The 19,395-nt window shown below is 42.1% G+C and overlaps 1 protein-coding gene across 5 annotated transcripts in view; it reads right to left on the reverse strand.

Annotated features, from left to right (window-relative positions):
- ILKAP (ILK associated serine/threonine phosphatase) overlaps nt 1–19,395 on the reverse strand; it is a 28,959-nt gene extending 9,564 nt beyond the window's left edge. Inside the window, exons 1-8 of one of the 5 annotated variants that reach the window (XM_076006103.1) lie at nt 19,216–19,395; nt 10,840–10,905; nt 10,312–10,368; nt 5,970–6,086; nt 4,530–4,656; nt 2,149–2,255; nt 1,624–1,717; nt 1,254–1,341 (exon numbers count right to left, since the gene is read on the reverse strand). In XM_076006103.1, coding sequence (XP_075862218.1) covers nt 1,254–1,341; nt 1,624–1,717; nt 2,149–2,255; nt 4,530–4,656; nt 5,970–6,086; nt 10,312–10,368; nt 10,840–10,905; nt 19,216–19,270 — 711 coding nt within the window. In that variant the 5' untranslated portion in view covers nt 19,271–19,395. Of the gene's footprint in view, nt 1–1,253; nt 1,342–1,623; nt 1,718–2,148; nt 2,256–4,529; nt 4,657–5,963; nt 6,087–7,469; nt 7,599–10,311; nt 10,369–10,690; nt 10,716–10,816; nt 10,906–19,215 lie in introns of those variants that run through there. The other 4 variants (XM_020288061.2, XM_076006106.1, XM_076006104.1 and 1 more) reach the window with 4 other exon arrangements.

The raw sequence follows: 19,395 nt of genomic DNA on the forward strand, positions 1-19,395 counted from the left end.
GCCTGGTTTTGGTCTCAACTCTGGTGTAAACATCTGCTAGATGGCCATAGCCAATTGCTCACTCTAGCTGTTGTCACATTTGTAACATGAAAGGGAGACACTCAACAAGTATTAAGGTCTCTTTTGGCCTGGAGTCTACAAGGCCAGAGATGTTAAGTCCGTGAGTCCACAAGAGGCAAAGACAAGGGTGCACATTTAGTTAGCATGCTGGCCACGTCCTGGGCAGGTGCTCCCCACCGGCGCCTCCACGTGTTCTCATCTCCACCAGCTGTACTGAGTCTGTTTTAGGGAGGAGGAACACTGAGACCTAAAGGAGAAGTAACATGCCTGAAGTCACACAGCAGAGTCAGGATTCAAATCTGGGTCTGACTCCTAAGCCTTTCTTTTCTTTTGCTGATTTTCCTCCTGATATTTTTGAAGTCACTTGGTCTAATCACATATGTACTGGAGCCAGTCCACTGAAGGATCACCAGAAGGTAAAATCCACCAGGCAGGGGCCGTCATCTTTTATGTTCACTCTTGTACCCCTGGAGTTTGACATTTGTTTGATAAATAACCACCCCAAAATTATGAGGGGTTAGGGTCTGAAGATGCTGCTTAAGTGTGTGCAGGGTCACCTTGCCCCTGTGCCGAAGCAGCACAGAGGCTGGCTGAAAAAAGTGGCAATGGACTTGAACATGTGGTCCTGATGCAGAGGGAGGGACTGAAGCCCGCCTTCCAGAGCACTACCCCACTAGGCTTCCCATCATTCCCCACGACTGTCATGGGCGAAAACAACACTCTGAGCTTTCTCAGGGGAAGAATGGCACTTCACCTAGTACTTATCTAGTTACAGCTTCTGAGTTATTCTGAAATTATAATGATTTTGAGAGGTAGTGTTAATATTTTTCATTCATTACTGTCTGAGGTCAGAGTAATGAAGAGGTATTTAAGTTACTTGCATACTGATTAAATTCTGACCCATAGCATCACATACATAAAAAAGAAACGAGAGGAAAACAGAAACAAAAAGAAAGGATCTGGGTTTTAAAGAAGGCTGTTATAGGGCATAAGTCTTCCCAGAGAACAAACTGTCTCAATAGCTGCTGTTCCCCTATGCATCCTCTGAAGCAGAACACCCCAGAACAACCCCACAAGAAGAAAGATTTCAACCCAGCCTTTATCATTTTAATCTTATTCAACAAAAACTTGGCTCAGGTTTTTCCCCCATGAAACATATCGTCATCTAAGTGGGTGGCTCCAGAGCCACATACCCGACTATCTCCGAGGTTGGCAATATAAAGAATGTTGTCTACAGCCAGAACACACGTGGCAGTGGACCCATCTTTCCAGGCAGGCTTCCTGGGGGGAAACACATCAGAAATACAGTCACCAACAGCCTAGCACTTTGAGACTAATTTCCAGAGCTAGCTGAATGGGAGTATCTTATATTTTAAAATGACCACTTCCTTGATACTTGCTTTTTTTCTCTTTTAGGTTTTGCTAATGGTTAAAAGTTTACTCAGTGCTTGGCACTTTTCAGACAGTTAAGCATTAGTGTCAAACCATATCAGAAGACCTGAAATGTGTTAGGAAAAACACCACACACATTCCACTTGAACTTCTTCAAAGAGTTATACTTACTGGCTTGAAGCTTGTTTAAGGAACTCTTCATCAGTATGCTTAAAAGTGTCCAAAAGGCATCTCTTCACGGTTTTCTCTACACTGATTACATCACCTATTACAAAAGGGCCAAAAGAAAGCAATCTCTCAATGAGGGAAGAGTATCCTCCTCCCACTGTCATTTTTGTTTTTCTATTTTGCATATCAATTGATTCTGAAGCATGACTAAGAACAATCTCTACATTCTCACCTGTAAAAGCGTCATTTGAATTTGGTTTTACTAGTTTCTCAAGTGTAAAGGCAAGACACTCACTGTACCCAAAGATAACTCACCAAGGTCCCCATCACTTAGAGACATGAGAAGTAGGATACCAAGCCATGCCTGCATGGCTGCTATACCTAGAAGCCTCAGAGTCCACTCCTCTTAGTCCCATTCTTTTAAGAGTCACCAATGATTCTTTTCTAAAGCCAAAATGACATATCTAACTGATTTACACAGCCATGCAGACAGCAAAAACCAAAATGAATATTAGTTCTCACGCTCACCTTTGGGAAATTTCCTGATTAAGTTCTGATGCAAATTCTGTGCAGCAAATTTTGAGGCTCGAATTCCTCCATGTCCATCAAAAACAGCAAAATATGAAACCCGAGTACTGGAAGAATGAATTGAGCGCCAATGAAATTCTCACAGCAAAGATCACACTTCTCTATTAAAGCTTTTAAATCTCATCTCAAAGAGTGAACATAGTAAGACAGAGGGGCTGGGGACAGTGGTTCACGCCTGTGATCCCAGCACTTTTGGAGGCTAAGGTGGGAGGATCACTTAAGCTCAGGAGTTCAAGGTTACCATGAACTATAATCTCGCCACTGTACTCTAGCCTGGGAGACAGAACAAGACCTTGTCTCTAGGGAAGAAAAAATAAGACAGAAGAAGTCACACTGTCCAGTCCACTCTTGTAAATGGAAAAAAAGGCTGTAATATTAACTGAGATAAACATTTAAGCAATAATCACAGCTTTTTAAATTAAATGTTAAAAATCCACACTTGTTTTAAAAATCAAGATCTGTTGACTCTGATTTTTCAGTGATGACGAAACTAAAATTCAGAACTTTCGTCCTATTTAAATCAGATTTATACATTAACAAACAGCCAAAGGTTATGATCCAAGATAGTCAAAAACACAGCCACACATCCCTTAATGAGGGACATACACTCTGAGAAACACATTAGTCGATTTTGTTGTGTTAACATCAGAGTATGTGTAACATACTTACACAAACCTAGATAGTATAGCCTACTACACACCTAGGCTATATGACAGAACCTATTGCTCCTAGGCTGCAAACTATACAACATGTTAGTGTACTGAATACTGTAGGCAACTATAACAAAATGCTAAGTATTTGTGTATCTAAACATATCTCAACATAGAAAAGATACAGCAAAAGCACTGTATCAGAATCTAATGGGACCACCCTTGTCTATGCCTTTGCTGTTGACTGAAATGTCATTATGTGGCACATGACTATATCTACAAAAGGGGGACGGAGTTCCAGAATTGTCACTGAAATAAATTTTGAATAATATCTAATTTTTAAAACCTATCTTATCACTCTTATTCCTATTCCTAAGTTTAGCCAGAAAACGCATATATATGGAATAAAAGACATCAAAGACAACATTTCAAGAAGAACAGAACAAATATGCCCATGAAAAATGACATTTACTCTACAGAGCTGCTCTTCTTTCAAACTTTTTGGAATTCCTTTTCAATTTAAGACACTATGGACAATGAGAAAATAAACTTCATCTGGTTCATAACTCAGAACCGTTATCTTCAGCCCAGTACTTGCTAGATATAATTTAGTGTTGGTTAGGCATGATTTAGTGTTCCCAATTAAATCTACCCCCAAAGGATCTGCCCTCCTGGGCTCTCCAAAAGTCCCTTTCCTGGCTTTAAAGCAATTCCCAGGTGCCCCCCTCCCCTGCCCCCCGCAGCGTTGAACCACACAGCCTTACAGCAGTGAGAGTATGTGGCATCAGCTCTGCACGTGACCCACTGCTCCGCAGCAGCCATCACCTCCTCATCTTCGTAATTAGGCCTCACCTACTGGACAAAAGCCACTGGCACAACTGGCTCCAACACACTGTGTTAATGACCAACTGGTGTCAATTAGTGTATATAATGTATTGTATGTAATTCTGGATTACAGAAACTATGTAATACATATTATTAGATATGTAACATAATGTATGCTAATGGTCAACTTAATGTTCTACCTTCTGGCCATTTTTCATCCATGCCTAAGAGCTCATCCAGAGGGCCACATTGTAGTTTGTACAGCTTAAGGATATTTTTCATTATCTTTCTTGTCCTTGGTGCCATTTCAGCTTTTCTGTTGTCTTTCTGGGCCCTGATTATCGGAATTAGCTCTCCTTGATCAACATGCATACTTAGCAGCTTCCAACTTAACCTTCTAGGTCCCAGAATAAGAACACTCTCTGCCAAAAGCTGCTTAGTTACTGGTGAGGAATAACACGCCCTGAAGATCCACAACATGGAGCATCCTTTCCCATTCAGCAGGTTTCTCAACTATATCACTACTGGCATTTTGGGCTGGATGGTTCTTTGTTGTGGAGCTACACTGTGCTCTTAAGATGTTTAGCAGCATCCCTGGCCTCTGCCCACCAGATGCCAGTAACAATCTCCTCCCCCAATTGCAACAACAAAAATGTTCCCAGACAAATGACAAATGTCCCCCGGAAGGCAAAATCAACCCCGGCTAAGAACCACTCATGTAGAACCAAGCAACTCAAGTGATATGTCAGTCTTTCTAGTAAGTACTAACTGGACACAGTCCAATACTCCAGTCAAAACAGAGGAGAGTTGGATGCCGACTAGGCTTCCTGGAGCACAGACACTCACATGAGGGAAGATGGGGGCCGGCACTCCTCGGTAATGTCGTTTAAGATGACATGGGCATCTTGCATCTCCTCCCTCTCACCCTTCCGCTCAGCCACATAGCCTTTCAGACCAAAGATCACCGAAGAAGCTAAGGAAAAAAGAACAAAAAAAGACAATACAAAACCGTGCTCGACCCTCTGGAAGCCCTAGTCCCAGAGCAAATGAGAAGAAACTATGGCTGTTTTACTCAGCAATGTCCTATTTGTGCAAACAAATAAGAAATGCCCCTCAACGCACCCCCCCCCCCAATTGCAAGTCTGTAACTAAAATCAGAGCACTGACAGACAGGATGGGTCCCAAGAGGCTGGACAGTGGGGCACCGACGTGAGTGAATAGCCAGTGAGCACAGAACAACTCCGCGTGGGGCGTAAGGGCACCAGCCCAAGGGAATGGCTGCCATCCCATAGAAGTGGGATTCAAATCAGGGAGAGGATCACCTTTAAATCTTGTCTTTTGATAATTTAATGAGGAGAAAGATTCTTAGTTTAGTGACAAGCAAGTCAATAGAAATTGTCCCAAATGACCTGTCAGACTCCCTGAAAATATGTATTTTTCATGCTCAAGGCTGGTGAAGAATTTGAACAAATGGTAAGATCAGTTGCTTTTACTTCAGCTGAGGAAGAAAAGGATAAAGGAGTCCAGTGCAGGCACAGAGATCTATTTACATTTAATGGCTTGGCTAGTTTAAGCTCCCTTTCTGACACCTAGAACCAGGTAATAATACAACACTTTGCAGAGAGCTGTTCTCTGGGAAGCGACAAGCTGAGCTGTCTTCCCAGCAGAGCTACGAGCAGGTCTTTTCACATACCTCTATGTGCATCCTACAGCTTTAGCTAAAGTAATCTGCGCCAAAGGCCACAGCAGTCTGGTGCAGTAAATGCAAATCCACAACTATTTCTCTTTAGTTGATAATTTTAATTCTCTTCCCCACTAACTTTGACAAGTTATAAAACTGACTACAAATTTCAACTACTTTTTCCAGGCTTAGGGTCTCTCTTGGGAAGCTGCCTACTAAGCTAAATCATAGAATTCCAAGTGGCAATCAACAGGCTATGAACAAAGACTGGAAGTCAGAGAGAGACTGGGTGGTCAATACACTGACCATTCACTGCAGAAGGCTGAGGAAACCTTGACCTATATTTAACGCTTGAAGAACAAATGTAGGTTTCCTACCTGACCAAAGATAAGGTTAGAGATAGATATACATGAAAAGTAAAGGAGAAAGCCAGCACAGGTAAACTTGGAAATTAGTTTGCAAAAAGGAAACCCTACTCATTTCTTAAATACAGGTAGGTATACAAAGAAAGTGTTATAATTAGAAAGCTGAGATTGTTTTTGCTCTGGGTTGTTTAAAAATATGAGTCTAATACATTTGTTTTCAAACTGTCTGAAAACCTTTACAAACTTTCTTTTCCACAAGCTCTTCACTGCCATTCTTCTCCTCCTCCTCGGAGGTTTTTCTCTTTGCTCCTTTCCCATCATTCTTTACCATCTGCGATATTGATGTAGCAAGAGAACCTGAAAATAAAGTAAAAACCGGATGGAAACACAGCTGTAGACTGTTAGAAAAAGTCACCAGCATACTAGGCTTCATCCCAGCCCTCAGAGACAGAATGGCATTTCAAGCAAAGACTGGCAGACAGAGGCAGACCCAGCAGTTGTGACTTCATGGGGAGGGGTTAGGGCATCAGTGCTGCATACCCACAGTGGAAGCATACAAGTTAAGATACAGGCCCTGAGTCAGACCGATGCTGAAGGGATTTGTAAAAGGGGCTTCTCAGTGGTTAAAAACAAATGTACCTATTTTTAGTTTGTAGCTATACGTGATGTTTTACTTTCATAGGTTCTTACAGGGAAGTTTCTAAAATCTGTAAACAAGCATATCCCAGACAGGTTCAAAAAAGTAACAAGTGACCAAAAAGGCTCAAAATGATAATAAACATCAAGCTTTAAGAACTATAATATATCCATAGGCCTGCTGCATCTGTTCCCACTTGCAGAGGATGAATCTGTACTCAAAGCCAGAGCTAAGGGAATCTGCAGTATGTGTGTCTGGAAGGAGAAAAGTCTAGGTTCAAAGAGGCGTGCCCTAGGCCGGGCGTGGTGGCTCACGCCTGTAATCCTAGCATTCTGGGAGGCTGAGGCGGGCAGATTGCCCGAGGTCAGGAGTTCGAAACCGGCCAGAGCAAGAGTGAGACCCCGTCTCTACTATAAATAGAAAGAAATTAATTGGCCAACTAACATATATAGAGAAAAAAATTAGCCAAGCGTGCTGGCACATGCCTGTAGACCCAGCTACTTGGGAGGCTGAGGCGGCAGGATCGCTTGAGCCCAGGAGTTTGAGGTTGCTGTGAGCTAGGTTGATGCCACAGCACTCACTCTAGCCTGGGCAACAAAGCAAGACTCTTGTCTCAAAAAAACAAACAAACAAACAAACAAAAACCAGGTGTGCCCTTAAGGCAAGTTGTTTAACCTTTCAGCCTCAGTTTCTTATCTGTAATGGGATGAAAATACTGTCATCACAGAGGGTGGTTCAAAAATTGATGGGAGCAAAGTATGTAAAACATTTGTCACAGTACCTGCTATATCAACTGTCCAATAAATGGCAGCTGCTGGCCTAATGAATGATTCTAAGTGTTCTCTGAATTTAGGCATAAAAGTATACAACCATTTATTTAACCTATTCTTTGCCAGACATTTCTGAGTACTGAGGAAAAAGAAGTAGAGAAAATGTCCCTGCCCTCAGAAAGAGTCAATTATTTGCACAAGGACCTATTTCTGCAACAGTATACAAAATACACACATGCCACCCCACATCATAAGGCAAAGTAATAGAAAAGGCATGGATACTTCCAACAGAATCTCTCCCAAAAATTTCTCCAGGAATGTTCTATTGCTTACTGTTTGGGTTCCAGTTTTCCCAATGTGCATGTGAAAGTATCTTCATTTCTTTTAAATTCCAAAACACAGAAACCTCACAGCTTCATTATTGACTTATAAGCAAATTATACCGTAGTCAGAGAATGTGATCTGTACATGAAACAGATTCTTTATTGGGACTTATTTAATGGCCTAGTACAGTCAATTTTTGTAAATGATTCCTGCCTGAGAAGAATGTATTGTCTTCTCAAGAAACCTAAAATACTGGATGCAAGATTCTATATACATATATTAAAAAAAAAAAAATCAAGCTTGCTAATAGTGGTATGGAAATCTTATAAATTGTTACTAGTTTATTGGTTTTTACCCTATAGATAACTAAGAGATAGCCATGTTGAATCTTAATTTCTTTCAATAAATCTGTTAAGAGCCTTGTTTGCACAGATTAACTTTCATTACCATTAACCACTTCAGTACGGTGCTCACTGGCCACGAAACCTTGCCCACAGCTGGCATTCATAGGTCCGCACGATAGTTTGTGCTGTGCATTGACGACGAATCTGTTTTGCTCTCGTGTGATGAGGAAAGCTTTAAAGCACTGAAAGCTTGTTTTACTTTACAGGCAGCTTTACTTGTCATGTAAATCAGAATAGGTAACATTTACATATATGTTTTTATTACGTTATTTTTAAATGTTCACAATTTTATTTTGATAAATGAAAAATTAGAAAAGTCAATTCAAAATTATAGACTAAAGTCGACGCTCGGCTATGTGGGTTCCTCTGTGGCTATGAACTATAGTCGACACTCATACTGAAGTGGTTAAGAGTACAGTCTTTACTGGGAAGGTTTCAAGCTACATTATGAGAATATCGTAACTTTTTGGTATGGGTCTACAGCCATGAAAATTTAAGAATTCTCATGTAAGATGATTATAATCTTTTTTCTAAAATATAGGAAATAGGCCAGGTGCAGCGGCTCACGCCTGTGATCCTAGCACTTTGGGAGGCCGAGCAGAAGATCACTTGAGATCTGGAGTTCAAGACCAGCCTGAGCAAGAGCAAGAGCAAGACCTCATCTCTATTAAAAAATAGAAAAATTAGCTGGGTGTGGTGGCGCATGCCTGTAGTCCTAGCCACTTGGGAGGCTGAGGCAGGAGGATCTCTTGAGCCCAAGAGTTGAGGTTGCTGTGAGCTGTGACGATGCCACTGCACTCTAGCCTAGGAAACACAGTGAGACCCTGTCTCCAAAAAGAAATATAACAAAGTAAAATATAGAAAATATACTAATTTAATCCATACTTTCTAGACTGATTCCAATGATTTTATAGTAATGAATTAATGATACAAAAAAAAACCTACTTGAAAAGCAGCAAATCTTCTATTTGACAACAAAAGGTCTCATACCAGAAGATAACTGCATATGAAATAGGACCACCTACATCTCCACTGCCCCCACACCATCCGCCCCAACCCCCTCGCCAGAGGAACTCAACATAAGAAATTCTCAGTGAGATGGAATAACAGATTTGTCATTATGACAAGAGGAATGTGCTCTATTCTTCCCTTCTGCTTAATTGGGACACAAAAGGAAAAGTTAACCTTTTGCACTCACTTGCTTTTTTCTCAATTCCTTTATTCTACTCGGGATTTAATTTTTTAAATACCCCAGATTTTACAAAGCGCAGCAATAGAATAAAAACTGAACTTTCTTTTCATACAAACTTATTTATTTGGAATTTTTTATATTTCTTTTTTTTTTAAGACAGAGTCTCACTTTGTTGCCCAGGCTAGAGTGGGTGCCGTGGCGTCAGCCTAGCTCACAGCAACCTCAAACTCCTGGGCTCAAGCGATCCTCCTGCCTCAGCCTCCCGAATAGCTGGGACTACAGGCATGTGTCACCATGCCCAGCTAATTTTTTCTATATATATTAGTTGGCCAATTAATTTCTTTCTATTTATAGTAGAGACGGGGTCTCGCTCTTGCTCAGGCTGGTTTCAAACTCCTGACCTCAAGCAATCTGCCCGTCTCAGCCTCCCAGAATGCTAGGATTACAGGCGTAAGCCACCACACCTGGCCTATATTTCAAATTATTGATACATTCAAAGAGTAATTTTAATCTCTATAATTTTTGCTAACCATGTCAAGTCACACTCGACATCCGAGTGCAAAGGGTTAAACATTTTTAGGAGTGGGTAGAGCCAGTGCTAATGGGATTGATATATTTGGGAATGTCAGGAACACAAGACAAATCAGAAAAAGAAACTCTGAAATTTTTTTTAAATGTTAATACCAAGTTCGGAATAAATAACTCTGAACTTTTTTTTTCTTTTTTGATACACTGTCTCCTTCTATTGCCCAGGCTAAAGTGCAGTGGTGTCATCATAGGTCAATGTAACCTCAAATTCCTGGACCCAAGCAATCCTCCTACCGCAGCCTCCCAAGTGGCTGGGACTACAGAGGCATGCCACCACAACCAGCTAATATTTTTATTTTCTGTAGAGGTAATATCTCGTTAGGTTGCCCAAGCTGGTCTCAAACACCTGGCCTCAAGCAACCCCACCTCGGCCTCCCAAAGTGCTAGGATTACGGGCATGAGTCACTGTACCTGACTGAACTCTTAATTCTTAAAGTCAGTTTTAGCAGTTTGAATCCCAAGAAGTTAAACCTAGATAATCACCAAAAAAGGATGTAGTACTGAAGTATCTAACCTTTATGCAACTACCTGATGGTGCCTATTTAGTATTCATGAACCTTACGCTGAATTATGACTTAACGTCATCCAACATGTAAATTTTATATAACAGTAAAATATCCTGTACTATTTCTATCAGCACCTTGGATTTTTTCCCCCTACTACTTACCTGAATCGCCACTGCTAGCAGGTGGGAGATCATCAAAAAGCAAAGGTCCCCCTGATCCTGAAACATAGCAGAACACTTAGTGAGCCCATAAAAAACGTATAAGGCTTAAGTTTCAGAATCCATCCCACCAGGACACCTATGTAGGTTATTGAAATAAACTCAAAACTCTTGTGTCAATCCAGTGGCAACTCATACTGCAGTGAATAATATTGAGCCTACTTTAAAGTCCTATCATTTCAAAGGAAATAAAAATCTGCCTTAAAAAGTTAAATTTTATTTCAGCTAGTAAAATAAATACTCAAATGAACCAGAGAAAACTGCTCAACATTTTTACGCAGTACTTCTCAGGGCTAGTGACCAGCAGATTTTTCTGCCTTACCTGATGCCATGGATTCAAAACTTAAGACAGTCCAACACCTAAAACATCTGTGTGTTGAAAATGGGGGAAAGGGAAAAAGATTGAGACAACTACAATCCCAGGATGAGTAGAGACGTTGACACACACCTGGGAGAGCCTGAAGACTGTACCTGAGTCAGTACTGCTGGCCGGAGGGAGGTCATCAAAGAGCAGGGATCCTTTCTGAGCTTCTTTCCCTAAAACACAGAAAACCTGTTTAGAGAGCATATGGTCAACTTCCAGGACAGACTGTCCAAGGGGAAATCATGTGGTCGCCCCCTGCTCTGAAATAAGTTTGCTATTAGATTCAAATTTTCTCCTTCCTATCAAACAAAATTTATTTTAAAAAATAGTTTCTTAACAGCTTTTTAATATGGACATTTGTATCCAATAGTTACAGTCAACATAAAAGCAATGAATGATGCCCCTACAGGCATTTTAAGGACCATGGGACATTTTGAGGAAAATAAGTATTTTTCTTGATAATTTCATCATTGAAAGCACCAAATATTTAAAAATCGTTCTTTAAAAGAGAATCCTGGCTGGGCACGGTGGCTCATGCCTGTAATCCCAGCATTTTGGGAGGCCAGGATTCAAGACCAGCCTAGGCAACATAGTGAGACCCTATCTCTATGAAAAATAAAGAAATCAGCCTGGCATGGTGACATGCACCTTTAGCCCTGGCTACTTGGGAGGCTGAGACAAGAGGACAGCCTGAGCCCAAGAGTTCCAGGCTGCAGTGAGCTATGACCACACCACTGCACTCCAGTCTGGGCAGCATAGCCAGACCCAGTCTCAAGAGAGAGAGAATTCCAGGAAGAAAAAAACTTGATTCTAAACAAAGAAAGCAATACTTTTGTACCTCAAGACAGAACCTCAGAAATGGGGGATCCTTCAAAGATCTATAGGTTTTTTAAAAAATCCTACCTATTTCAATGACATTCTATAAGGGAAGGAAACCTGCTGTAATTTGATGTCCCCACCCCCAGCACGGGGCCTGATTCAACAAACACCTATGGAGAAAATAAGGAGTATCAGATAAGCAAAGTCTCAGAAGAAAGCCAGAAAACTTTATCCAAAAATCTTAAGATTTACACTACAAAAGTATATGTCTTAAATATCATGTCCAATTATCCCTTTCCACATAAAATTTAGTTGCCATTTCTTATTCTCCATCTTTTCCCCAAAAATTCTTTTTAAGCTATTAAATATCTGACTGGCACACAAGAATATCAGGGAAATAAAGGGCTAAAAATGAAAGCATGTGTGTTCACCTCCTACAAAGTTCAACACACAGGCTTTATCCCACCTTTTCTTCCTCAGAGTTCAAGTATAAAAATGTAATCATTTAGGCTGGGTGAGGTGGCTCATGCCTGTAATCCTAGCACTCTGGGAGGCTGAGGCAGGAGGATTGCTCAAGGTCAGGAGTTGGAGAACAGCCTGAGCAAGAGCGAGACCCCATCTCTACTAAAAATAGAAAGAAATTATCTGGACAACTAAAAATATATATAGAAAAAAGAAAAATTAGCCGGGCATGGTGGCACATGCCTGTAGGCCTGGCTACTCGGGAGGCTGAGGCAGAAGGATTGCTTGAGCCCAGGAGTATGAGGTTGCTGTGAGCTAGGCTGATGCCACAGCACTCTAGCCCGGGCAACAGAACCAGACTCTGTCTCAAAAAAAAAAAAAAAAGTACTCATTTAAAATTCAATTTGCTGAAAGAAATAAATTTATATCCCTCAAGAGGTTCATCCATATCATCTTTTTGCCTCTATGTAGAAAGGGAGCTAGGTATCTATTTTTCTTTTAAAAACAAAAATTTAAATCAAAATTTATAAACTCCAAGGAAGGAAATTTCTTCAGGGGTCTTTAGGTCAGAAGTACCTAAAATACATAAGAAATTCCTCAGTTAACAAAACTTAACTCTTTTACTTTATACCCCTAATGCAAATGGGAAATGCATTTAATCCTTCAGGATGTCCCTGAATAAATTAAGGTATTGCAGATACTTCCATTTTTTTTTACAAGTGACATAAAAACTGTGGGAAGTTTACAAGCAGCAGCAGAAGGTATTTAGAATATCCCATTTACTCAATGTATTAATCTCATTACAAGAATCCCTAATATTCTAAAGCAAGTTACTATCAAGAGGAGCCTAAATTACACTGGGTCTCACAATCAAAATGCCTGTTCTCCTAACAGACTCAACTATGTGGGATGATCCGGAACAATCACACTATCAGGACAGTCAGCCAGGTGTCTTAGGAGAGAGGAGAGGGGAAGGGAGATTACAGGGAAGAGGCCAACCTAAAGAGCAACCAACCCTTCCACTTGTGCCAGGTCAGATTTTAATTTTTGAACTATCCTACCCATCTAAATCAGGTCTTTCCATTTCCACTGTAATAACAAAATAGGAGAAGTCATCTTTTCCCCAGGTAATAAATACATTTTCAGTTTTTGTAAGCATTCCTCACAACACAATTTCCAGCTTAGTACTGGCCCTCTTCTTTGGCTACAACTCAGTTTAAGATAGCCTAAAACTGAGTATCATCTCCAGAAATTAGCCTATCTACCCATGCTGCATAGAATGAGCCTTTCTTAAAAAAAAAAAAATAAAAAAAAAAGAATGAGCCTTTCTTTCTCTCTGTAATACTGTAAGAGGTACTTCAATTAATCACAATGAGATCATCTTAAATTTTGTTGGCCACCACTGAGAAGGGCTTATAAAAATAATAACTAATACTTCCTGCCTATCAGGCCCTATTCTAAGGGTTCTACATATTTTAACTCATTTAATTCTTACAATAATCTTATGAGGTAGGTACTATTATTATTGTTATTTACTGATGGAAAAACTGAGGCACTGAGGTCAAATACCTGCCCAATGTCAGAGGGCCAATGAAAAGTAGAGTGGGGATTCAAACCCAGGCAGTATGGTTTCCCTCACCATGCTCTTGGAGAGGTGCTACACTGCTTCTACACATGGGAACCCTTCTAGAAACTTCACAAAGATCATCTCATTTTACCCTTAGATCATCCTGAGGCTCTATCAAATCTCTAGAATAACATTTCTATCATTGAAAGGATAAAACTTAAAAGTTTGCATCTGGATTCCTTAAAAACAAAATCTATAAGGTAACGATATAAGGGAACCTCCAATTAGCCAAAAGAAAATCAAAGTATTGGAGGCTGCAAACATTGAGCAAAGTGTGAACTTGACCCAAATTTTAGAAGATGTCCCCCAAGTCCTAAGAAACCTATATAGAAGAAACCTAATAGACTGAAAACATTTTTTCATTAATTTCACCTAGAACTTTTTTTTTCAGTTATCTACTGGAAGTTACATACTATGCTGAGTAAAATACTCTCGAGTTGATCATATTCAGGTTAGCTAAAAGACTGCTATGTACCATAAAGTAACAAAAAGGTTTTATAATACTTTGCCTATACTGTTTTTTGTTTGTTTAAGAGACAGGGTCTCCCTTTGTTGCTCAGGTTGGAGTGCAGTGGCATCATCATAGCTCACCAACCTCAAACTCCTGGGCTCAAGTGACCCTCCTAAGTAGCTGGGACTGCGGGCATGCACCACCACCCTCGGCCTTTTCTGGGTTTTTTTGTAGAGACAGGGTCTTGATACGTTGCTCTGCCTGGTCTCAAACTCCTGGCCTCCAGTGATCCTCCTACCTCAATATCCCAAAGTGGTAGGATTACAGGTATGAACCACTGCCACGGCCTAAATTATTTTTTATACTAGAATTTTCTTTTCAACTACAAATGTGATACAGGTATTTCCAAACACTACAGAGGTTTATCAGAAAAGGCAACGGAGGCAGGGAGCTCCACCACATTCCCCAACCACAGTAACAGTTTAGTGTGAACTCTCCACTCTCCTCGATGTTTATGTAGATGTGTATGTGCATTTTAATTTTTTTGTTTTGGTAGAGACAGGGCCTTGCTCTACTGCCCAGTCTGATGTCCAGCTCTTTGGCCTCAAGCAATCCTCCAGCCTTGTTTTCCCGAAGTGCTGGGATTACAGGTATGAGCCACTATGCCCAGCTCATTTTAATTTTAGAAGGCAGAATCATACTCTACACAATTACTCCACATATATTGTTCACATAATTCATCAGGGCATGCTCCAGGCCAACACCCAGGAGTCTAAATTCCTTCTCTCCAACAGTTGCACATAATTCTATATGAAAAGCATCTCATTTGTATAGTTTCAGTAGAGATGGGGTCAAGCTGTTTACAGTTCTTCACATAACAAAATGGCGCCAGAATAAAAAACCTGACACACATATCCTTAATCTGCCAGACCACTTGTGTATGAATGATTTAAATCTGACAGAAGCCAACATTTTCCCCCCAAAGTTGTAATAACTTCCACTCCTGACGTGTTTTATGAGGATGTCTATTTTCCCACACCTTCATCATTATGTTAGCAATATTTGCTAATATGATGGGTGAAAAAGGAAAGCTGAGCATCATTTCCTGTTGATGGCTATTTGTATTCCTTCTCTAAACTGTTAGAATACACTCTTTGGCCATTTTTCTAATGGGTTATCTGTCTTTTTCTTATTAATTTTGTAAGTCTTTCACTTATTAAGGATATTAACCCTTAGTAATGTATATCACAATTATCTTCTCTCAGTTTGTCTTTCGCCTTTGTAGTATCATTTGTCCTGCAAAAATTTTAAATTCTTACATAGTCAAATTTTAAGACTTGGGTTTTTTCTTGCTTAACCTCATAGTTTTACAATTAGTCTGTTTTCTTACAATATCTAAACTTTTATTTTGTTTAGCTCTCCAATTTTTTAAAGAAATATTTTTAAGATGGTCTGCCAAGCAAATATTTATTTAGTCCTTGACAGCTGACCATCAGTTTTAAATATACTGGTGTAGCAACCAAATATGTGAAAGAACCACCCTATAAACTGAAACCAAGTTACTGCTGAAGCAACTTTAAACCACAGCACCTTTAACTAACTCATATGGATTGCCAAATACAAGCTGTTAATCTTAAGGACATTAAATCAGCATTTTTATGGGTATGGCATAGAAAAATTCCATTTCTGTCTGATATGAACATACTTCTTTTAGGTTAATAAAAAAGATGTGTGTGTATGTATGTGTGTGTGTGTGTGTATATATATATATACACACACACACACACACACACACACATTATATATACTTTTTTTTTTTTTTTTGAGACAGGGTCTTACTGTATTCCCCAGGCTGGAGTACAGTGGCTTGATCATAGCTCACTGTAGCCTTGAACTCTTGGGTGCAAGTGACCCTCCTACTTCAGCCTCCTGAGTGGCTGGGACTACAGGTGCACAACACCCCAAGTAGTTAATTTTTTTTTTTAAGAGACAGGGTCTATGTTGCCCAGGCTGGTCTTGAACTCCTGGCCTCAAACAATCCTCCTGCCTCAGATTCTCAGAGTGCTGAGATTACAGGCATGAACCACTTTTAAGAAACCTTATTCACTTAGCAATTAAAACCCTTAAGAGCTTGGATGAAAACTACTAATTTAGCACAATACCTAGAAACATTTAATGCATTCTTTCTATATCTTTTTTCAAGATTATAAAACTGTAAGAGGCTTTGGGGTAGGAACACTGATGCAATGCTTAGAAGAAAACATAAAGCAAAAGAACTGAACAAAACACACTTGATGTGATCCAAGCAGTACAGTATCTTCTCCCTTTGGACACATAGTGCTTATACAGAATCCATTTAAGACTGCATTTTCCCCCCTTTTAAACAACTGTTAAAAGTTAATGTCTCATATGATAATTGCTAATATCTACAAAGCACTATGTGCTCAATTTTACATGTAGTACACTCTTTAATCCCTAGAATAACAGTAAGAGGCATTCCCCTGTTTTACAGATGCAGGAACAGCCACAGAAGGCAGAGTAAGTGAAGAGCTGGATTTGAAACCAAACAGTCTGGTTACATTTCCCAAACAACTCTTTTGGGGGACTGTGACAGTAACTAGGTCCTTTATTGTTCACTGCATTAGCTTAGAGATTTGTGGAAGCCACATATCATGTGTGAGGGTCATGATCCAGCTTAGCTTCATTCTTCCATCCACTTCAGCAAACAATATAATTTACTGGGAAATATGGTATATAAATTAATTTTTTCATATCACAATATTTTCACAAGAATATGAAACCAGATTGTTCTTATTCAAATGATTTTTTAACCCATCAAATCTCATCTTTTTGTTTTTAGCATGTCATGATAACTTTGGATCCCAAATGCTGTCACTCACTTTAGTACTTATCTCTCAGCTTCCTGTCATCTTCAAATTCTGAAAGTATGTCTTTGCTTTAAATCTATTTTTTAAAATGCACTCAGCCAGGCAGTGCCTGTGGACAGTGTCACCATCCTTCAGGAAGACAAGAAGCAGTTTACTCATCCACATTCAGGGGTTTAAACGCCATGCAGCCCCTCTGCTGCCCTGTCAGCTCAGCCAAGATTGGAAGCTGAGTTTGGAAAAAAGAGCAGGATATGCACTCCCCAGTGTATCTGCTGCTAAGGTGCCAACCTGTAAGATTTCAAGTTGTCAGATCTCATGTCATGTCCAGGGGGCCGTCCCCTGAGCAGAATCAAATTAATTTTGGATAAAAAGTAAAGAGGATTTTAAAAATGATAGGTTTATAGGCATATTAGTGAACCCAAACACATTCAGATAGAAGTTATATTCCACCGACATAGAAAAAGACTGCCTACACAAAGCCAGTCTTTACCCACAACTAGAACTGTGGTTATCCTGAAAATGAATGGCTCAGTCAAGTTCACAGACTCATGGACCATCTAACCAGTTGTTTAGATGCTTTGTACCATCAGAATGGTCAGTGGGGAAAAGTGCGCATTACTGAGAACAAGGGCAAAAGATAAAACTTCAAAACAGTCCCACAAAGACTGGTCATACACAGGTGAAAAGGCAGAATCCTGGTCCTGTGGAGGGCAGAATGACCCTTCATTAGGGCCCCAAACCCTGACTAATCCTCCACACTGGCATGCTCTGCTCAGGAAAACAGGAGAACTAAGTGTTCCCTCTTTGAGCACATTGTTCTCTTGCCTAGATTTGGTGCAAACCACAAGTCTATCCATCTTTAGAAGCCCAATTCAAACACTGCCTCCTTGTCCACTATCTCCCGTCAAGAGGACAGATATTACTCCTCAGGGCACTGGCCATTTCCCACAGTCATTAGCTTTTGCCAGTTTTAATTACTGTATAATCACTTGCATTCAGAATTAAGCTCTTAGAAAGCAAAGACCGGGTCTTAGTCACCTTCCTATGCCCTACAACAGTAGTTCCCAAACCGTTCCTCTCCAGAGCCCCGCAGGACGTCCAGTCGAAATCCCATCCCAGGAGATTTAATAGCAGACTCGGAAACTCCACCCTCAAGGACTCGGATTCAGTGGGGCTGAGGTGGGCCTGGAAATGTGAACTTGTTTTTAAAGTTTTCCAGGTTTATCTGCCCACCAAGTTAGGTTCGGAAATAAGGACCTAATAAACTGCAACATCTAGCTAAACGTCTTGCGTTGCGAGCACATCCACACGTTTGGCCAAACCAAACCTGGAGTGACTATAATGCATCGGACACAGGGTAGCCCCAGCGCGCTGCTGTTTTTCCGAACTCAGCTCCGCCAGCTGCAACTCGAAAGGCCTCGTTTCCCACTGCTAATGCTGGGCTCAAGCCGCAGGTACGGGAACCTGCACACTGGCAGGGGCAGGGACCCAGGCCGGCACTCCTAACTTTCGGAGAAGGCGGGACTTCTTGTGATCCAGGAAAGAACAAAAAACTACTATTTTTTTTTGTTTGTTTGAGACAGAGTCTCTCTCTGTTGCCCGGGCTAGAGTGCCGTGGCGTCGGCCTAGCTCACAGCAACCCCAGACTCCCGGGCTCGGGCGCTCTGCCCGCCTCGGCCTCCCGGAGCGCTAGGATTACAGGTGTGCGCCACCGCGCCCGGCCAACTACTAATCACAAAATCACAGTGTCATCCCGTCTCCCGGGCCCCAACAACACGAAGGGTTAAGTCAGCAACTCAACGTCTGGTGCAAACGAGAACCCCGCAAGCCCCCGGCCGTGCAGCTCGCCCGGAACGCGGCTGTCCGAGGCCCGCAGGCCGCGGCGCGGGCCGGGCTCCCGCAGGGACGGCGGGCCGCGGGGGGACCCGGGCCTGTGGCGCGCGCTCCCGGCGGGCGGCCACGCGGACGCGGCGGCCCCGGCGCCACGCAGAGGCGCGCGGAGCCCGGGCCCGGCCCGCCCTGCCTGCGTCGCGAAAATGGCGGAGGCGCGTCTCGCAGCGCCGCGAGTGTCCGGCCGCGGGGGCGGGCGGCGGGCAGGCCGGGCCCCGCCAGGCCGGAGCAGGCCCGTGCAGCCCGCCTCCCCGCGCGGGCGCCGCCTCAGCCGCCGCGGGCCTCAGCCCGGCGCCACCCCGCCCGCCCTCCTTCCCCTCGCCGGCCGGGCGGCGACGCCGCTTACCGGCAGGCGGGCGCGGCGAGCGCTCGGGCTCCGGCAGGTCCCCGAACAGGTCCATGGCGGAGGCTGGGCGGCAGCGGCGGCGGCGGCGGCGGCAGACGCGCAGCCCGCGAGCGGCGGCCGGGCTCCACACCCGGGCGGCGGCGGCGGCGGCGGGGGCGGCCGGGCGCCGTCAGTCACCCG

The sequence above is a fragment of the Microcebus murinus genome, chromosome 8, assembly GCF_040939455.1.
Source record: "Microcebus murinus isolate Inina chromosome 8, M.murinus_Inina_mat1.0, whole genome shotgun sequence".
Classification (NCBI taxonomy): domain Eukaryota; kingdom Metazoa; phylum Chordata; class Mammalia; order Primates; family Cheirogaleidae; genus Microcebus; species Microcebus murinus.